The sequence below is a fragment of the Sebastes umbrosus genome, chromosome 17 (assembly GCF_015220745.1).
Source record: "Sebastes umbrosus isolate fSebUmb1 chromosome 17, fSebUmb1.pri, whole genome shotgun sequence".
Taxonomy (NCBI): Eukaryota; Metazoa; Chordata; class Actinopteri; order Perciformes; family Sebastidae; genus Sebastes; species Sebastes umbrosus.
In genome coordinates, this window is record NC_051285.1 from 20121174 (window position 1) to 20141714 (window position 20541).

The 20541-nt window shown below is 40.2% G+C and overlaps 1 protein-coding gene across 10 annotated transcripts; it reads left to right on the top strand.

Annotated features, from left to right (window-relative positions):
* Positions 1-492: 492 nt before the first annotated feature.
* aifm1 (apoptosis inducing factor mitochondrion associated 1) lies at positions 493-19559 on the top strand. Of its 10 annotated transcripts, none has more exons than XM_037748376.1 (24): positions 493-766; positions 3008-3138; positions 3244-3364; positions 3520-3543; positions 4160-4291; positions 6941-7030; positions 7237-7308; positions 7404-7478; positions 8334-8405; positions 8612-8683; positions 8779-8862; positions 9254-9372; positions 9464-9594; positions 10133-10223; positions 10361-10445; positions 10528-10604; positions 12238-12346; positions 12467-12574; positions 12697-12785; positions 12863-13003; positions 14985-15127; positions 17071-17195; positions 17289-17479; positions 19106-19559. In XM_037748376.1, exons 1-24 carry the CDS (start codon positions 679-681, stop codon positions 19175-19177), a joined length of 2442 nt encoding a protein of 813 aa, XP_037604304.1. In that variant the 5' UTR covers positions 493-678; the 3' UTR covers positions 19178-19559. The 10 variants fall into 10 exon arrangements, with proteins under 10 accessions (XP_037604304.1, XP_037604306.1, XP_037604307.1 ...); XM_037748378.1 differs by having other exon boundaries at positions 494-766; positions 6959-7030; XM_037748379.1 differs by lacking the exon at positions 6941-7030 and having other exon boundaries at positions 494-766.
* Positions 19560-20541: the final 982 nt, after the last annotated feature.

Genomic DNA, 20541 nt, shown 5'->3' on the forward strand with positions numbered 1-20541 from the left:
CGCACAAGGCCTATGGAAGAAGTTAGGACAAGGGGTCTTGGGGTGCAGGGTACAACACATGCGCAGTGTAACTCAAACTGAGGTCGTGATTTGCGATTGGCTCAATTTCGGCGAGGGCAGACTAGATTCTACTGCGCATGTGTTATACCCCCGCAGATATGACACCTGTCCTAGCCTCCTTCAATACGCCTTGTACGCGATCCAAAGAGTCTTGAAGGAAAGAGCATGAAACAGCTGCGGTGTGACAGCATTTAATACAGAGTTTAAATCTGAAAACAACATCAACTTTAACAATGTAGCCGTTGACTATAGGATTAGAAGTGCTAAGATTCATTATACCACAAAAATAACAACAAAAACAATGTCAAGTCAAGTCAAGACTTCACGAAAATCATGTTCAACACTGCCACTGATATCACCGGCGACGCCATCTTTATTCTAAAGCCGTTATCCTACTTCGTAGTGGGTGGTGAACTATCTTACGTGGTCAAAGAGTCTTTACGATTACCCATGACTCCCCTGAAACGTATGACCTGTCTGTGGCCTTGGAGTGTAGCGCGGTGCTGCTAGTTCTCAGTGTGTGCTGGCTCCTTGACTTAATTAACTTTAACTAGTTAGTGTTCGTGTCCGACAGGTCGGCTACTAATCTGGAAGCCTTTCCAGCGGAGCTCAGTCACAATGCTGAAATGTAGAACTGTATGGAACAAGCTTGCACCACTTGCTAGAGCCTCCTCAACTGTGTGCCGGCAGAATGTGAGAAGAGCAGGTAAGTTAGGTAACGTGAACTAACTAGGTGCAGGAACTGTAAGCGTCTCCTTGTTAGCTCGCCTCAATGCAAACTCATTGTTTGTAAATTAGCTAAGTCAGCATGAGATTGCAATGATGCAATATCTTTTGGTAGCTTAGCTTCTGTATATTGACCTTCGTTTGTCTGTGACAAAGCTAACGTTATCTGAGCAAATAAGCATATGGCAACATGTAGAAGTCAATGACATATTTCATAACTATGTTATCGTTAGCTTCAACCATACTGCACGCCACTGGTTGGAGCTCTCGCATGAAGCTTATTGCCACAAAGCAACGCGAATGAATGAAACATAAACTGTCACACATGTTCACACTGATACTGGGTTGCAGTATGTTTATTCCAGGTGTTACACCATAGTGTGTAACCCTACTGTTAGAGTTGACCATGCTTACATAGGAGTCCTTCTGCTCAGTAGTCCAATAGGTTGGTTTAATGTACAATGATGAAGAAAGGAAGCAGTGGGGGAGTTATTAGAGGAAAGTAGTTCATGAGAGAGTTAGACCATAATGAGATTTCAAGCCTCAAAACTCAACTCTAATTCTGTGCACGTGTGTGCTTTCTTTCTAATTAAAGCTTTAGTAGGCAGAAATGTGTTGGTATCATTGTGCAAAAAAATCCTTAATAACCTTTCAGCATATTGTATTTCAAATGTTCTGAGAGAAAACCAGACTTCTGCACCTCCTCATGGCTCTGTTTTAAGTCTTTTAAAAAAAATCTAGCCCTGCTCCTGCTGGTGGGCGGTGCTTGGTATTTCCTCAACAGAACTCAACATGGCTGTCGTGTCACAAACTCTCATTTTACAGCTAAACAAAATGTTTTTGAAAACATTTGAGGCGAAAAATAGTCATTACAGTAACAGAATATTGAATCATATTTGATCAGCGCTGCCTAGTTTGACCATTTGATCGGAATTTGCGAGTGATTGACAGACGGCTCTCATAGAAGGCAGCTGAACGGCAGGTTGTTTTCCTCCAGTCTGTGAAATCTTGCCGATGCCATTAGGAGCACCGGAGGACACAGAGACACATGATTTTTTTTCAGATTACCTGTCTCATGCACTACTCTCAGGATATAGTGACCGTCTTATAAAAATAACTTTTTTAAATCATATTTGCTCCATTTCTACCCACTGCAGCTTTAACCTAATTAACAAGCACAAGTATTCTTGAGCGTACAAAGTGTGCCAGTCCCTTCATTTTGGGGAATGTCAAGTTCAAGCTCATGCTGACATGTAGTCAGAAATGGATTAGTACATTGCAGATCAGTATACATTGAAGCTCTTGTAGTAAGACATGTTTTCATTGTCAGCATGTGAATATACTGTACAACAAGCAGCACATTTGCACAAATAATTTTAACTTTTAGAAATTGTATTATATAATACATTCTTCTTCAACAGTCACATGTCTGTATATTTCACATTTCCAACAGGCTAACATGGTTGGATGGATTCTGGATTCTTACCCAGGCAGCCGCTTTCATGGCAGTGTTATTGTTTTCACCTGCTGTATAAACTGTAGAACAGAAAATGTAGTGTCATGCTGGTCTTGCCTCATTGTTGTTGGTGTCGGGCCAAATAGCAAAGTGAGATGTAATTGACAGAACAATGAATATTTCATGTGAATAAGTGGCATTGTCAGTTAGATAGCTGCAACTAGTGTTGACACAATACTGGAATTTCTAACTTCAATACAATACCTTGAAAAATATTGATATTCAATACCATTTTCGATACCACGGTGAAAATTTTACACAACATTGAGGGCATATGATTTTAGATTTCTATTAAAAGATAAATAGCAGTACGTGTGTGTCAACTCGCTGTTGGAGAGAATAGGGATCAGAAATCGCAGCTTGTACCTGTGTATCAATACTGTGGAAAATGAGAATTTAAACTGTTTCAAATATTCTGTATCGATACTTTTGACAACACTAGCTGCAAAAACAAGACGAATGCACCAGTTTTAGTGTTTTACCATACTCCACCATACAGGAAAAAGATATGCATTGTTAATCACATTTAATCTATATTCTAAGTCCAAGTTCAGTGTATTAGTCATGTGTGTATAATACATGGCTTGGAGATCTACTGCAATTAAGATTGACCTCTGTTTGGATCACATTTGTGAGCACCGTCAAAAGTTGTTAGACTGAAATTGTTGCAATCAAACTTTTCATTATTTGTCAAATTGTTTTCAGGGTTAAACAATGGCCGATTACCAGCTTCCGTACCTGCGGCTCACATGTCCACCGGGCCTGCAGGGGGAGGTAGGGAAAACCAGCTCTACTTCCTTCTGGTTGGAGCAGCCTGCGTTGGTGGTGGAGTATATGTGAGTTAGTCTGTCATAACATGCACTGCATGCATTGATTGAAAATCATGTCAGTTGCAGTCAGTTCGCCAACATTCATGGCTGAAAACGTTTCTGTTTTCACAGACATACCGAACTATCAAGGGGGACGGCCAAAGATACGAGGACCGTATTGAGGAAATTTCATCCAGACCATTTAAAAATGCCACACAAGAACCAGCCTCATACATCCAGTCAGAGCCTCCTGGTGAGCATTTTTTTATCAACTGATTTTAGTGACAATAAAACTTGGGACTGTTTACTTAATTCCAAATACAAGTCTAGAGATATTCCTATGAGACCTGCAGCATTCCACTTTGACCCTTTTTTGTTCATGTTTTGTTTATTTTGTTTTTGCTTCAGCTGTGGAAGCCACTGAGACAGAGGGTGAGTGATTTCTGTTAATAAGTTATTAAGGAAAACTTACCATGATATAGTCACTACAGCGAGCAAAGAGCTTGTGCATAAGCTACTGCAAACATCTTGCCTGCCTACAACAAGGCCTCTACAGTATTTGCTGTGTCACTCTTTTGACTGAAAGGTTTTTGTTTTTTAATAATCATAGTTAAAGGTTATTTGGTAAGAGTAGGCTTGGAATCGGCTGACTCTGCAGGGCACGGTTTAGTTTCCTCTTTATTGCAATGTACACAGCAGAGTTTGAGACTACAAAACAAACTGAATTTAAATTGGTGGTGGATTGGGTTTAATGTCTTACTTTAAACCCTGTTTCTTTTTATGATTAATAAACCCTCTGAATGTCACATAACACAAAAAAAGAGTGTTAGGTTGAAATTAGGTTGAATATCAGTCTAAGTAGGGCTAGGCAATATGATGATACATATCGTCAGAATGATATGAAAATGTCTATCGTATCAGGATCATGGGATTTTTATTGTCATTTCATAACATGTCAACATATCTTCCACAGAGATAAACAAAACATTAATTTTGGACCTGCTAAAATGTTAAAGATGTTTGATAATGCTGTTCATTTCTCTGTCAGCCGTCCCTGAGCCAGAACTTGAAGCAGCACCGTCACCAGAACCTGAAGCAGCACCTTCACCTGAAGAGTCAGCCCCTCTGGCCCCTGATGCTGAAATAGTGGCCCCCATTGAAACAACTGAACCACCCCCAGGTTGTTTGCATACTTTTCTATACCTCTCCTTGCATGCATAACATGTGCTTCCTGTATAAACTGTGTGTTTGAACCAAAAAGTAATAGGAAAAGCGTACTAGATCTGGAATTGTGTGTATTATCACACATTTTCTGTTACACTTTGTAGACATACTATACTACACTACACTATACTAAAGAGAAATGAGTCAGAAATGGTGACACCAACTGGTAAAGTCAGGTTAGTGCAACAAAAAAAAAAACAGGCTGTATAACACATATTTGTCATTCTGTGTCAAATCAGATGGAGTTTTTGTTTACATTTCAGATTTTGTTCAAACCTTATGTATATGCAATTTTTTTTTTTTTTTTTTTTTTTTCACAAGATATGAGTCTTATTGTGCATAACAGACTACCCATGCATAGTCCTGTATTTAGCGATGAAGACAGAAACTGAAATAACTCACAATACACTTAATGTTTAATTATACACATCATAGTGCTGTAATAATATGGCAAGTGAGGTGGAGATTAATTCCTGTATTACAAGTAACAAAGGAAAACAATGATGCAAAAGGTGATTATTCCTCAATTGATTTTATACACACTTATTTGCAGAAAGGTAGCACTCAAAAGCCACTTCAATGTCTCTCTGGTGGTCTTCCTATCCAGATTGTATAGTTTCCTCCCAATGGTAGGCAGAGCTTGGATGGTGGACAGAACATGTACATTTGGCACCCAACAGATATCTAATGGATCTCACTTGTATAGCTAGTGACATAATCTTAATCAGGTGTCTCTAACTCTGCTCCTGGAGAACAACCCTATCAATCACACCTAATTTTTTTATTTGATCGGGACAGATACAATGTACACAGACAATTTAGTATCATAGTGCTTACAGCGGATGCTAATTTGCAACACTTGCCCCTAGAAGGGCTTTTTGTGAAAATAAGAGATTAAAACAGAACTGAGTAATAATCAGATGTACCAGAGAGGTCCCAGTTTCCCAGCATGGGTGGTCTATTTGGCATAATAAGCCTCAAATCTTGTTCAAACATGAAGAAACTTGTAACTTTACACACAAAATGTCTACATATAGTCCCCTTTTCACACAAATGTTCATGGTCCTAGGAATTAGTCAACATTGCCATTTTGGCATCTCACAATGGCTTGCCATACTTGCCATACCTCGGATTTGGGCTAAATGATTTTGAAAAAATATCTAATTGTGATTATTTTTACTGATATTTCAATTGCGATTTGATTTGCGAAATTAAAAGGAATAATAATCTTTACATCATTATTCTTATATTCAATGAAAAACGTATTAAAATGATTATGGTGTGATTTTTATTTATTTATTTTTTTAGGAAATAGATAACGTCCTTATGTAGATACTTCGGGGGACAGCCTTTTCAAGGGCCAGTAATGAAAAAATATGACATCTGCTTGTGTGCACCATTTTGCCTGTGCCTCTACCAAAGTTCATGGCTCTAGGAGTTATATGTCTGAAGATATTGAACCCTAAAAATGGCTTCCAGCCTGAGACGTTTTTTTAGGGTGCGATAATGACAAAATTCGGAGTGGCAAAATAATATACAGTTCTCAAAATTCAGCAAAAATATTTTACAGAATGTTATTTTTTGATCTCACACAGCGTATACATAAGGTTTGGATAAAATATAAACTATAAAAAGCCTCTTTATACCCTGCATATAATTGTCCCACATTAGTAATGTGTCAAAGATACAATTTAATGGTGATGACATGTTTTATACACAAGGCCCTCTGGATGTTTGTATTGTCTCGTCTGTGTGAGTATTGTCCGAATCCAGAAGCTGAGAAGTTTACTGCATGATCTGTGACTTTGCCCTCGGGTTGAATGTGTTTATTTGTTATTCATGTTCTTGTATTTAGTGATGCCTGTGCCCTGCTCAGTATGTTCTGTTGGGTGTCATTTACTTTGCGTCCTCTAACCTTGTAAATTAACCCTTTACAGTTTTGGTACAATGTTGGACACTCACATACTCACCTCCACTTTGAACTGTAAATATTTCTGTTTTTGTTGGACGCAGTCGTTGGAGTTGTCAGTATTTTCTACAAATATCTCGGCCCCTGGTGTGCTTTGTTATATTTGTGATATCAAAAGGAACCCCTCCTCTCTGATGGTTTCTGTGAATGTGTCAAACTTTGTCCTTGGATAGTACTCTTTTTTTTTCCCACTATTAATATGATAGTATTGTCCATAATTGGAAGCTGCCCTTTGAAGTGGATTATATTTCTTACCTCCAAACTTCTTTCATGCTGTGTGTAAGATGCAACAAATTTTCATAGCAGTTTCTAATTCAAACAGGAAGTCTTCAAACAGAAAACCAAAAAGTCCCTGGTACTTGTAAACATCAGGGTGGTTCGACATGCTTGATTTAAAAAATAGCAATGACACTGTTATCAACACGTACAAAGTTTACAACCCCAAACTCAGCTCCTTGATGGTATACAGTATGAACGTTTCTGTAGAAGATAACCACACATGGGGCAGCTTCCACTTGTTATTGTGTTTCTGTGCATGCTCTGCAGAATGTTCCCAGGGTAAAGCTGAGGAAATGCATGGATCCTGATGGTCTTCCCCTTGAATAATTTTGTAAAGAATTTAATCTTAACCCATAGTATGGATTGCCTCAACAGCAGATGAACCAGTGGTAGAAGCATCCCCAGAAGAGGCAGCAGAACTACCTGCTGCACATGTAGTTGAGGAGGGTAAGATTTGAGAAGAAAGGATACTCTGATCTAATTAATTTACTCATCATTTACTTCTATTGGAATTACATAGAGGTGCCATTTTCTCCTGACCTGAGTCTGTGTCTAGTAGAAGCATACTACAGCTCAGTTAAAGATGTATTTCGCATTATCTGTAGTGCACATCAGAGGTTATTATGTAACTTAAATTGCCACTATACTACCAGAACCATCACCCCCCTCTGAGCCGTCCCCTGCTGACCTTACAGAGCCACCCCCTGCACCAGTTGAGGAGAGTGGTAAGCACTCAGTCAGTGGAACCAGTGATGTACATTTACCACATCTGAAGGGTTTATTTTGTCTTAACTGGTTGATGCTCCGGTTATACTAACAGAACCTACAGCAGCAGCAGCAGAAAGCCCCGCAGCAGAGCCAACCGAGCCTCAACCGGAAGTTGTGGCAGAGAGTGGTAAGACCAGTCCTACCTCGGTTGGAGCGGGGAAACGGGCACATCGATCCTTTTTCCCATTTTATTAACTTTAATTTCAAACACCTTTTCTCCTATTTATATTTTTAATATTGTTCTCTCATAACAGCTTTTCTCCTTACCTGTTTGTCTTTTTTCACATTGTTTGGGTTCTTGTAATGATAAAGGTTAATCTCACTCAAGTGAAAAATATTTCTGTTTCTGTACAACTTTGCACTCATACTCACCTCCATTCTGAACTGTAAATATTTCTGTTTTTGTTGGACGCAGTCGTTTGAGTTGTCAGTATTTCCTACAAATATCTTGGCTCCTGGTGGGCTTTGTTATATTTGTGATATAAAATGGAACACCTCCTCTCACAGTTTCTGTAAATGTGTCAAACTTTTGAAACATTGTCCTGGGATTGTATCAAAAGTGTATTCACTGTTAATGTCAGGGTAATGTTCATAACTGGAAGCTGCCCTTTGAAGTGGATTTTATTATTTCCTTCCAAATGTCTTTCATGCTGTGTCCAATGGCGCTTTCACAAGCCATAGTCCGTTTGGTTAATCCGAACCAGAGTGAAATTGATTCGGTTCTTTTTTCTATTTAGTCTGGTTCGGTTTCACAGTGCACAAATTAAAGCGGACCAAATTTTTAAAAAAAAAAAGGTTGCTGAGGGGCATGTGGAAGTTAACCACACATTGGGCAGCTTCCACTTGTTATTGTGTTAATGTGCATGCTCTGCAGAATGTTCCCAGGGTAAAGCTGAGGAAATGCATGGATCTTGATGGTCTTCCGCTAGAATAATCTCTTAAAGACTTTAATCTTAACCTATACTATGGGTTGCCCCAACAGCAGAAGAGCCAGTGGTAGAAGCATTCCCAGAAGAGGCAGCAGAACCAGCTGCTGCACCTGTAGTTGAGGAGGGTAAGATTTGAGAAGAAAGGAAACTCTGATGTAATTAATTTACTCATTCTATTGGAAATATATTCAGGTGCCATTTACACCATCTGACCTGAGTCTGTGTTTAGTAGAAGCTTACTACAGCTCAGCTAAAGATATATTTCAGATATTATGTGTAGTGCACATCAGAGGTTCTAATTATGTATCTTAAATTGCCACTATACTACCAGAACCAACACCCCCCTCTGAGCCGTCCCCAGCTGAGCTTACAGAGCCGCCCCCTGCACCTGTTGAGGAGAGTGGTAAGCACTCAGTCAGTGGAACCAGTGATGTACATTTACCACATAGGAAGGGTTTATTTTGTCTTAACTGGTTGATGCTCCGGTTATACTAACAGAACCTACAGCAGCAGCAGCAGCAGCAGCAGAAAGCCCCGCAGCAGAGCCAACCGAGCCTCAACCGGAAGTTGTGGCAGAGAGTGGTAAGACCATAGTCCAGCCTCGGTTGGAGCGGGGAAGCGGGCACACCGATACCTTTTCCCATTTTGTTAATGTTAATTTCAAACACCTTTTTCTTCTATTTATATTTTTAACATTTTTCCTCATTACAGCTTTTCTCCCCGACTTTTTATGGATTTTTTTTCACATTGTTTGGGTTTTTGTAATGATAACGGTTAATCTCACTCACATGACAAATTTAATTTCTTTCCCATTTACTCCTTTCAGGTGTACTGTATTTGTCATTGGTGCTGATGAGCATCCAAGATCATCCAAGATCATGCACTGACTGTGTCTCTCTCTCTTGCTTTTGCTTTTTGCCTTTCTCTCTCTTGCTCTCTCGGGCTTGCTGTCGCTCTCTCATGCCAACTCCAGGAGACTCAGCCCCTGCCTCTCTCAAGCTCCCCTCACACACCCCTTACCTCCTGATTGGTGGAGGTACCGCCTCTTTCGCCGCTGCCCGGTCCATTCGAGCCAGAGACCCCGGTGCCAAGGTCAGCATTCAGTCCATCATTCACCTTGTTGTACCCGAGTTTCTCAGTTACATGTGTGTGTTTTTCCTCATGTACTGTATCTGCCTACCAGGTATTGATTGTGACTGATGAGCCAGACCCTCCATACATGAGACCGCCTCTTTCTAAGGAACTGTGGTTCTCTGATGACCCCAGTGTGACGGAAACACTGCGTTTCAAACAGTGGAATGGAAAGGAAAGGAGGTTTGTTCAAGTTTTTTGTATTGTGCTTTTGGTTTATTCAATTTTGTTTTCTTGAATTCTTTCTGTTTTGCCTTGACTCTGTCTTTTCTTACAATCTGTCTGTCTCAACATTTGTCTCTCTGCTGGGATAAGTGGTCATCATAGTCCGTAATGTCCTGTGACATCTCTCTGCTTTCATTACAAAAATTAGAGTTTCTGTTGGTGGCACTTTTTCTATTCAGGTTAACATCACTGTTCATGTTTACTATCGGCACTAAACTCTGTTTACTGACTTCTCGCTTTTTCAGTATTCACAACAAACCACTGTTGGTGTCAAACAAAACTTGCACCATTTCCTACGCTGCTAAGGATTTATTTTCCCCAGGAAATAGCAGTTTGGCACAGTGTTTTTGCAACTTGGTGTCGTCATAACAACAATTAAAATGAATACTATTACTTTTTGCTGGTTTGTGCGACTTGCTGCCTGATTAGTGGCAAAAAAAATCATATAAGAAGAAAATTCAAATATTTTAATACCTTTTTTGTGTTTATTTGCCAGTATCTACTTCCAGCCGCCATCATTCTACATTAATGCGGAAGAATTGGATGGTGCAGAAAATGGTGGAGTGGCAATTCTCACCGGCAAAAAGGTTGGTTTATATTTGTTTTTCCCTTAACAGTCAGACACTACAGTGTGCTGATGTCATAATTATACACAGTAAATGATAGTGAGGAATTTCATTGGCAGATGTAAATGTACTTTTTCACATGATTTAATCAATTTTAGGTGGTTCACATGGATGTGAGAGGAAACAAAATAAAACTGGACGATGACACTGAGATTTCATACGACAAGTGTTTGATTGCTACAGGTAAGCCTCTTTCAAATGCATGCATGCATTACCATGTGAGGTTTAAACCTGCTGGAAGCTAATTTGAACTGTTCACTTTCAGGTGGTGTGCCAAGAAATCTACAGGTCATTGAAAGAGCAGGAGAGGAGGTGATGAAGAAGACAACGTTGTTCCGCAAGGTCAGTGTTTAGCCACAAGGGGGCGATAGCTTTGTTTCAGTTTTGGAATCTTTGGCTGAAACAGTGACACAGTTTGGCTGCGGGAGTAAAGGAAATATTTAGATGGCAATATTTTTGAAGTTGTTTGGAAGTGTAAGATAACAGGAAATACTCTCCCACCACTCTTGAATAGGTCAATGAGCAAAATACTTAGTTTTGTCTAGAAAATAATACAAAGTATATCTTCAGTCTAAAATCATAAACGCTAGGTTTTCCTTATTCGATGAGAGGGTCGTACTGTAAAGGACAGAGGATGTCGTATCCTCTACAGATTGTAAAGCTCCCCTGTGGCAAATTTGGGATTTTGGGCTATACAAATAAAATTGACTTGATTTAACTGACTAGAAGCGGTGTACATCATCTGAAAGCTGGGAACCTGAAGATTATTTTGAGATGCAGCTCAGCACTGTGTGTCAAGTTGTTCTTGTCATGAATCTGTAAAAAAATATGAATGAATTAATTTTGAATTGTGAAAGTGTATGCAAGTTTAGAACATTATGATTGAAGTATATGATAGTCATCCCCATGCCCTATTATGTCTCATAAGTTGTTGCAGCAATTTTTGGGTTGATACCATTTGTTACATAGATTTGGTGCTAAATTTAACAATTTTTTACCACTCGAGATTTGATAAAAATTATCAATAATCCCTCCAAAATGCCACATTTGGTTGGCGAGTGGATGGCGAGCACTTTTGACATTTGGAGATTTTTCGAATTGCATTGGATGGCGATCACTCCAATTCTGGAAACTGTTCAGAAACCCCCCATCCATCCTCTGAATGCTCTAGGTCTCTAGTTTGTGGTTGTAAAGTTTCATGAGGCTGTGATTATCCTAGAGGTCACCACAGGTCATTTTATAGAGTGAGGTCAAGTTTTAAAAAAAATGGTCTCACTGTATGAAATGGCTACTATGGGGACTAACATCATCACACAATTGGGCTCATTGGATCCCCAAGAATCTCAGCTTTACAGTCATACCCAATTCCAAGACTTTTAGTGGAACCCAGTATGCAGAAATACTCAAACACACCATTTTTAGAATAGGCGAAAATAACTTATAACCACATGCAAAAAAACTGCATGTTTTTTCCCCCCAAACAGCGGTGATTATCATAAAGTGGGCATGTCTGTAAAAGGGAGACTCGTGGGTACCTGTAGAACCCAATTTCATTCACATATCTTGATTGTCACGAGGTCAAGGGACCCCTCTGAAAATGGCCATACCAGTTTTTCCTCGCCAAAATTTAGCCTGACTTTGGAGCATTATTTAGCTTCCTTCACGACAAGCTAGCATGACATGGTTGGTACAAATGGATTCCTTAAGTTTTTTTTACATCTAAAACTGATCCTGCTGAAAAACAGTAAAGTCGGTCGGTTCAGAGGGTTAAGCAGGCAGCAGTATGTGCAACGTTTACTTTTATTGATCCACTGTTTCTTATGATTCATTCATTACAGTCCCTTCATAGGTGCACAGACAAGTTAACACACTCATCAAATCAGGCCATTTTAATGTGTTTAGAGAAGCGGTGTGACATATCACTACCGAAAAAAAGAGTAAATTTGATATAAATATAGATAAATCTCCTCCACAGATCGAGGACTTCAAAGCATTGGATAAGGTCTCCAGAAGCATCAAGTCCATCACAATCATTGGAGGCGGCTTCTTGGGCAGCGAGCTGGCCTGTGCCCTCGGCAGGAGATGTAAGACTGCTGGACAAAATGACAGAAAATGACAGAATAGATAATAATAATGACGATTATCAGAATTCATCTGTTGCTCTCTTATTGGATCACTCAGCCTCTTTCTCCTTTTTTTTCCAGCACATGAGAGTGACCTGGAGGTGATACAGATGTACCCTGAGAAGGGCAACATGGGAAAAGTGTTGCCTGAGTATCTGAGCAACTGGACAACAGAAAAAGTCAAGACAGGTTAATGTCCATTTTGTACACTTAGCATGTCTGAACTTTAATTTTTAATTGCACACCCTAAGAAACAGCTTTTTATATCCTGATTTCTTGGTTTACTAAATATTCTCCCTTTGGTTTTTTAGAGGGCGTGAAAGTCATCAAAGAAGCTTTGGTGAAATCTGTGGTCTGCAAAGATGATAAGTTAGAAATCCAACTGAAGGATGGCCGACTGGTAGGTCCACGTTTTTGTCCAGTGTAATTCAGGAAATGACTCATTCGTTGCTGATTAACTTGTGCTTCACCATGTAGGTGAAAACCGACCACATTGTTGCAGCTGTTGGCCTGGAGCCCAATGTTGACCTGGCTAAGTCAGCAGGTCTGGAGGTGGACTCTGACTTTGGTGGCTTTCGGGTCAATGCGGAGCTGCAAGCTAGATCCAATATTTGGGTGGTAAGTTAATGTTCATAAGGTAGCTGAAGTGTTCCAATAACAACAGTTAACAGGATCATGACTTGTTGAATGATTTTGACTGGCTTTGGAAAGTAAAGTGCATGTATACTTGATTTAGTTAAACTGGTCACTAGTTGAAGCAGCCGTTTTGCCGTTAATGTTAAACCCCCATGTGCCAATTTTAACTATATCTTATGTCCTTTCAAAACTGAGCCTCGTGATAAGTGGATTAACTTTCATGGAGTTGACAGTCCTTTAGTGATACAACTTACCCTTGTTTTTCCAATTAGACAAACTTAAAGGGGTAGTTTGGGTGTTTTGTAGTGGGGCTGTATGAGGTACTTATCCATAATCGGTGTATTACCTACAGTAGATGACAGTCGACACGCCCCCAGTTTGGAGAAATAGACAGCACAGGAGTATCGGGACGGGTGCAAAGCAATGTACTGCTGTGGACGGGGTCGGCAGCAAAACATATTTTAGCCACCAAAAAGAAAGGCTCTCCTAAAAACAATCAATATCAGTTTAAGTGTACGCTATATTTTGAATCTTTTCCGACTGGGAACTGAACTGAACTGGAAGTGAAACTTATCTATGCTCTCTTCAAAGCCAGGAAACAAAAACTGTATAGATAAGTTTCACTTTCAGTTCCCTGTCAGAAAGGTTGGCTGTCAGATGGCAAGATAAAAAGGTGAAAATATTCTAAATATAGCGTACACTTAAACTGATTTTTTTTAGGTGGTCCTTTCTTTTAGGTGCTAAAATACATTTTGCTGACGGCCCTATCTACAGCAGTATATTAATTTGCTCCCGTGACGGTACTCCTGTCTGATTCTCCAACCTTGCGGCGTGCCGACCGTCATCTACTGTAGGTAATACACCGACTATAGATAAGTACCTCATACAACGCCACTTCAAAACACCAGAATTATCTCTTTAAACATGGCAACTTTTTTAAAGCTAAGTTGGTAATTTGGAACAATTATAAAAATATATATAATAATAAATAAATAAAAATAAATTATTTTTATAAAATTGTCACTATATCCTACAGTAGTGCATGAGACAGGTAATCTGGAAAAAATCATGTTCCTTGTTGTCCTCTGTGCTCATAATGGTATTTGCAGGATTTCACAGACCGGGGGAAAACAACCAATCAGAGCCAAGGAGTCTCGACGCAGCTGTCAATCACTGCTCGCGAAACTCATGAACTCCGATCAAACGGTCAAACTAGGCAGCGCTGATCAAATATGAATCAAGATTCTGTTACTGTAATGCACATTTCTCGCCCTTAATATTTTCAGAAACATATTTCAGTGTACTGTTTAGCTGTAAAATGTTCGCTCCAGCCGGTGGGTGGTGCTTGGTTTTGGCTCATAGCTGCCGGGTCACAAACTTTCTGATTTTACAGCTAAACAGTACACTAAAATATATTTCTGAAAACATTTGAAGTGAGAAATAGGCATTACAGTAACAGAATATTCATATTTGATCAGCGCTGCCTAGTTTGACCGTTTGATCGGAGTTCACCAGCTGCCCAGAGACAGCTTGGCTCTGATTTGTTGCTTTTGTTCTGGTGTGGTACAAACTTGGAAATGCCATTATGAGCACAAGAGGGAGGCAGAGGGACATGATTTTTTTCAAAGATTATCTTTAAAAATCTATAAAAGCTTTTATCATATTTACTCAAAGTGACCAAATGTAGCTTTAATGAGTTGATAAAAAGTACTAAAATGTAAATAAATTGAAGAAAAACAAATTTACTGTGCTGGATTTTTGAGGTTTACTCAGTAGGTCATGGTTTCATAAATGTATACCTTTCACCTCTTTCAGTCATATCTTTTATCATAGTGTCCCCTTCAGGCAAACTCAGGTGATGGTCCAGAAACAATGCACCTCTGTAGACATGTAATACAGTTGTATTACAGTTAGGAATTTTAATCCATGCCACATATACTCAATCCCTTCTGTCTGGATTTAGGCAGGAGATGCAGCGTGTTTTTATGACATCAGACTGGGCCGCAGACGAGTGGAGCACCACGATCACGCCGTTGTGAGCGGAAGACTAGCAGGAGAGAACATGACGGGAGCCAACAAACCCTACTGGCATCAGTCTATGTTCTGGTGGGTATTAGGGATACTTCCTATTTCCTGCTAGTGATGCTAACTCAATGTTTTCATGGGTCACAAATTCAACCGTTTTTGCAAATGAGAGCTGTAGCTGCAAGCCGTGAAACCAGCTTGAAGTGGAATTGAAGGGGAAATATTTGAGAAAGCGAGAGCCCATCTGAATTGTTGATTGCACAAGTCCACATTCATTGAATACATTTAAATAAGTGGGCGCTGGGGCAGCATGTACAATTCTACAAATGACTCAGATTTAATCCTTTTAGAAGTCAGATGTGCATGCATGATTGCTTTGAAGACTTGAATACCATTAAGTTCTAAAATATTTAAACTGCCTTTAGAGGACATTAGGATAGGAGTTTCCAGCAGAGGGCTGCATTACTCAGCCCATCATAAATTTACTAACTCTGTTAAAACAGTCCGTTAGTTCATTTTCAGGTCATGAAATCCATTATTTTTTTCATATTTAAAGGAAAAGCTAAGTATTTTTCATCCTGCACCCTATTTTCCCATGTTTTTGTGTGAAAGTGACATGGGGACATTATTTTTTGAAATTGGTCCAGTTTTGAGGGATAATGCTGCAGACAGCAGCCGCTAAACAGTCGCTCGGGGCAACTCCTCACTGCCAATTTGCGTCCCCTAAAAGTGCTTGCCACTGACAGGCTCAGGTTGTTATTATACCCGTACCTTCAGCTCTGAAACTGAGCCTGCTACAGCCTCTGAAAGACAGTAAAGTCGGTCGGGATCGCCGACATTACTTAAAGTTGTCAGCCAGCTTGAAGCTCATCAGGTGGTGGTAGGGGGTCGTCACTGACGTTCACAACTAATAAGTGCCCTCTCAACCCTGTTTGTTTTGTGTATTTGTGTGTGTGTGTAGAATAGGAGCTGTGTACACAAACATTCACAGTGTTATGGAAGCTGTTTTGACAGATAAAGTTTAAAATGTAGAAACTGCTGTACTTCACAAAAGAGGATAAACTTCAGGAAACTATTTTCAACTTTTCAGAAGATTTAGTTTTTGCCTAGAAAATATAGTTGACACATTACTTTGCACAAAGTGGCAAAGTGTCTAGCTGCAGTGTCAGCCTATATTGGCCCAATCTCGGAACCCATCGGCTACTGGTCCGACGCTGATTTAGCCTCTAAGGGCAACGGCTAATATTTCGGGGGTTCTGGCATAACCAGTGGATATCCGGATAACTGATATCAGGGCCAAGACTTCTTCTGTGTGCCGGTCATTGTTTACAGTCCGATTAGTAACTTGAGACGTGATAATGGAGTTGAGAGACGTCTCATCTCATTTCTGTAAACAGATATCTACATATGAATAGAGATCAATAAATTTAAAAAAAGCTAATAAACTAAATTGTCATTAGTTGATAGCCATTGGGTTCCAAGATTGCATTTCGGCCAATGTGTTCGCTTCCGATACCAAAATCTTGTCCCGTTGCCTACAGATTCTGCATTTATATGCACACACATTCAATCTATTTATATAGATTAATATCTGAGGTTAAAGGGGACCTTATGCTTTTGTGCCTTTTCCTTTAGTGTGTTATAACGCCTTGCTTGAAGTCCCGCCTTTTCGTCCGTAAAGTGGTGATGTCACCAAGTAACACAGTTTCATAATACCTGCCTAGCGGCTAGTTTGGCAAACCCGTTTTTTGAACATTAAAGCATGTAAACATGTTCTAGTAGAAAGCCAAAATACAAGTATGGACCTGAAAATAAGCATAATAGGTCCTCTTTAACTCCAAAACAATATCATTAGGATGTGGGAAAAAAGTTTTTTAAATTATTCTTCAATTCCACGTACACTAAAACGTATTGTCATAGCACAAGAAAAAGAAATCAGTGGAGAAAGAATGCTTCTTGCTCTGAGAGCTTTGAATCAAATTGTTCCCTTAACATGCTTTCCAATCTCATATGGTTTGTCACAGGAGTGACCTGGGTCCTGATGTAGGCTACGAGGCGATTGGGATTGTTGACAGCAGCCTACCAACAGTAGGAGTGTTTGCCAAAGCCACTGCCAAGGATACACCTAAAGCTGCCACAGAGCAATCAGGTATTTATGAAATCTTAATCCCATAAAGCAAAAACAACAGTGAAATTGAGGACCAAGGCTGAGATTTAGTCTTACCCGTTAAATGTATTGCAGGAACTGGGATCCGCTCAGAAAGTGAAACAGAGGACACGGCTACTAGCCCAGTGGCCTCGTCAACGTCTGCTCCCGCTGTGGTGCAGCACAAAGACGAGTATGGAAAAGGAGTCATCTTCTACCTGAGAGACAAAGTGGTGGTGGGCATCATCCTCTGGAACGTGTTCAACAGGATGCCCGTCGCAAGGAAGGTATGTCCCTTTGTAAGAAAAATGCTTTGTGTCGTAGTAAGGATTTAAAATATAGATTTCACGGTTCAACCTTGATGTTTTTCTTCAATTGCCTTCACTTTTCACAGTTGGGCAAGTGGGTCAGAACCTTACCCCGAATCAATTTTCTATTAGTGGTTTTCAAATAACAACAAAGACCAAAGTTAATTGTCATGTTTAATCTTTATTTAAAAGGACTGTTTGTAAGATCAGAAATTGCTTGTTAACAGCGACATGTGGCCGTTAAGTCAACGAAAGTCAGGCGCCCTGTTGCCCGCGTTTGTGCTCGCTATACATAGACGTGAACAAGCGTGGTGTGTGAGTGAAGGCAAGCAGGCAGGCAGAGTACAGCAGAGACTCCGGCCCTCGAGACAAAAGCTACGGTCTCCCCTGCGTCCTCCGACCGCGGTCAACATTGTTTAACAGACGGGCTTTACTAGATAGAACTTTGCGGTGTTGGTGCTTCCGTGTAGTTTGTGTTGGAGTCTTGTCTGAACAGCGTAGCCACACGCGAGCGTGCATGGGACACCGACCCGCAATGATTTATACGTGTAAGAATGTTACAAACAGTCCCTTTAAAGGGGACCTATTATGCCTTTGTGATTTTTCCCATTCTTTTAGTGTGTTATATAGTTTTTGTGCATGTAAAAGGTCTGCAAAGCCCAAAGTCCACGCCAAAGGGAGTTACTCTCCCCCACAGTAACACTGGGTGAGGGTGAATAGAGGAGATGTCACGTGTCATCATATTTTTGGCTTACAACACATGCGTAGTCTGCACTCGCCGAAATTGAGCCAATAGCAACGCACGACCGCAACTCCAGTTACAATGCGCATGTGTCATACCCCATAGTTCAAGACCTGTGTCCCCGTCTCTTTCAATAAGCCTTGAAACGCTTTGCTTGAAGTCCTGCCTTTTCTTCCGTAAGGTGGTGATGTCACCAAGTACCACATTTGCATAATACCTGCCTAGCGGCTAGTTTGGCACACCCTTAAACAAAGCTAGTTAGAGCGGAACTGGAGCGGACCAATCACAACAGAGTGGGCGAGCTGACGAATCAGAGCAGACTGGGCTTCCAGGAGGGGAGGAGCAGGAGTTCAAACAGAGCGTTTCAGACAGAGGGTGAAAAGAGGTGCTGCAGCACAGCCGGTATAAGAAACATAAAGCGTTTTTTGAACATTAAAGCATTTAAACATGTTCTAGTAGAAACCCAAAATACAAGTATGCACCTGAAAATGAGCATGATTGGTCCTCTTTAAGTAAATTAATCTTCGGTTTCTCCCACATCCTCTAATGCCACCCAACTTAACTCCTGTTTCCAGGATAATTGATATGCTTCAGCTCATTAACTTTGTCTTTACCCGTCGCCATTTTCTCGCGAATGCCCGATCGGTAATATGCATGTGGAACTCTCAACAGATGATAAGGAAGCTAGATGGCTAACTCCTTAGTGGCTTCAATCATCCGCTTCAGAAAAACGATGCGTTTATGGGCAAGCGAGTTGCTAGATTTACTAGCCCAACGTGGCATTTTACTTGCCCACGGGCAAGCAGGCAATACTTATTGTTGATCCCTGGATTTGGTTATTGTAAATGGTTTGTTATTTGTAGATTATCAAGGATGGAGAGGAACACGCAGATCTGAATGAAGTGGCCAAACTGTTCAACATCCATGACGATTAAGATGGCGGAGGCCGGCACTTATTGTGGAAGGGGAGTTACGCATCATGTGAAGACTGAACTTTGGCAGCCATTGCCACAGAACTGATCATATACACAAAACAGGAGGATTCATGTCAATGATGTCATCATGTCGCTGAAATATTTTTCACATTTGGAATTTGTATCTACTGCACTTGTTTTGTTTGTTTCTTTTTTTTCTTCTATCCAGGAAAAATCATCGTCAACCAAACTTCTTTGCTTGTGTTTTTGAAAAACATGTAATTGTCCTTCTGCTTTTCCCCACCAGCCTGAAAATGCTGAGCATTGATTATTGTTTTCCTCTGTGTGATCAGAGCAGCTTGTCGTGAGAGAAGCTGCAATAAAAGCTATTTTTAAAATTGGAGTGATCCCATTAGCTTCATTTTGCTCCAAGATAAATAGCACTGATGACATACAAGTTGACCTGCATTCTGAGCTGTGATGGCTGTTAAAGTCAGTGTGGTTGAGCTCATCTGCCCTGAAGCATTTAAATCAATGTGTACTGCTTGGCAAATCTTCTTCAGTCATACATGTGAACTGATTGGACCTTTTTTAAATTGAGCGAGGTGATGTTAAAGGTCTAACCTCAGCTAAAAGCACTGACTACAGGCAGGCTTGTATAAAGGACACCTGACAGAGCACTTAACAGTGTTAAGAAGTACGATCTAATTAAGCAGAGCCGATGTGCGCTCCGACAAGAACAACATTAAAATGAAGCTTGGCCTACTTATCCTGTCCGGAGGTAAAAATGTTCAAGCATGCAGAAACATTGGCGTTTTTTTTTTTTTTCTTCTGCTGTGGGCTTCTTGTTATTAGGATTGCATTCATGTTCCGTATTCTCACACATTTCTTATCCTATTTGACACTGCGGGCTCCCGAGCGAAGTGGGGAACGGCCTTTCAAGTGTGAGGCAAAACACGTGCAGCCATAACGTCCCATCGCTTTCTTTGACATTAATTTTACATGAGTAAATGGCTGGGCTGCCTCCCCCTCTGTATGGAGGAATAAACATGAGCTTCCACATTTGTATTTGAATTTGCGTGGCGATTTGAAGAGGAAATAATTAGACGGCTCTTCTAAAGATAAATAACCTCTGGATGTGTACTGACACTTAAAGAAACGTGTTACACTTGAATTAATTGGAATTTCATGCCATCATCCTATCTCTTTTGAATGCAACAACAATCTTGTTTAAACCCTTCTTCTACCATTTGTCTTCAATCTGTAGTCTTGTACGATGCTGTGTGATTACATATAATATTCTTATACTTTCAGGCAATTCAGTCGTGATTTAAATGATCAGATCTCTCTTCAAGATCTGTAAACACATTTACTATATAGGACGT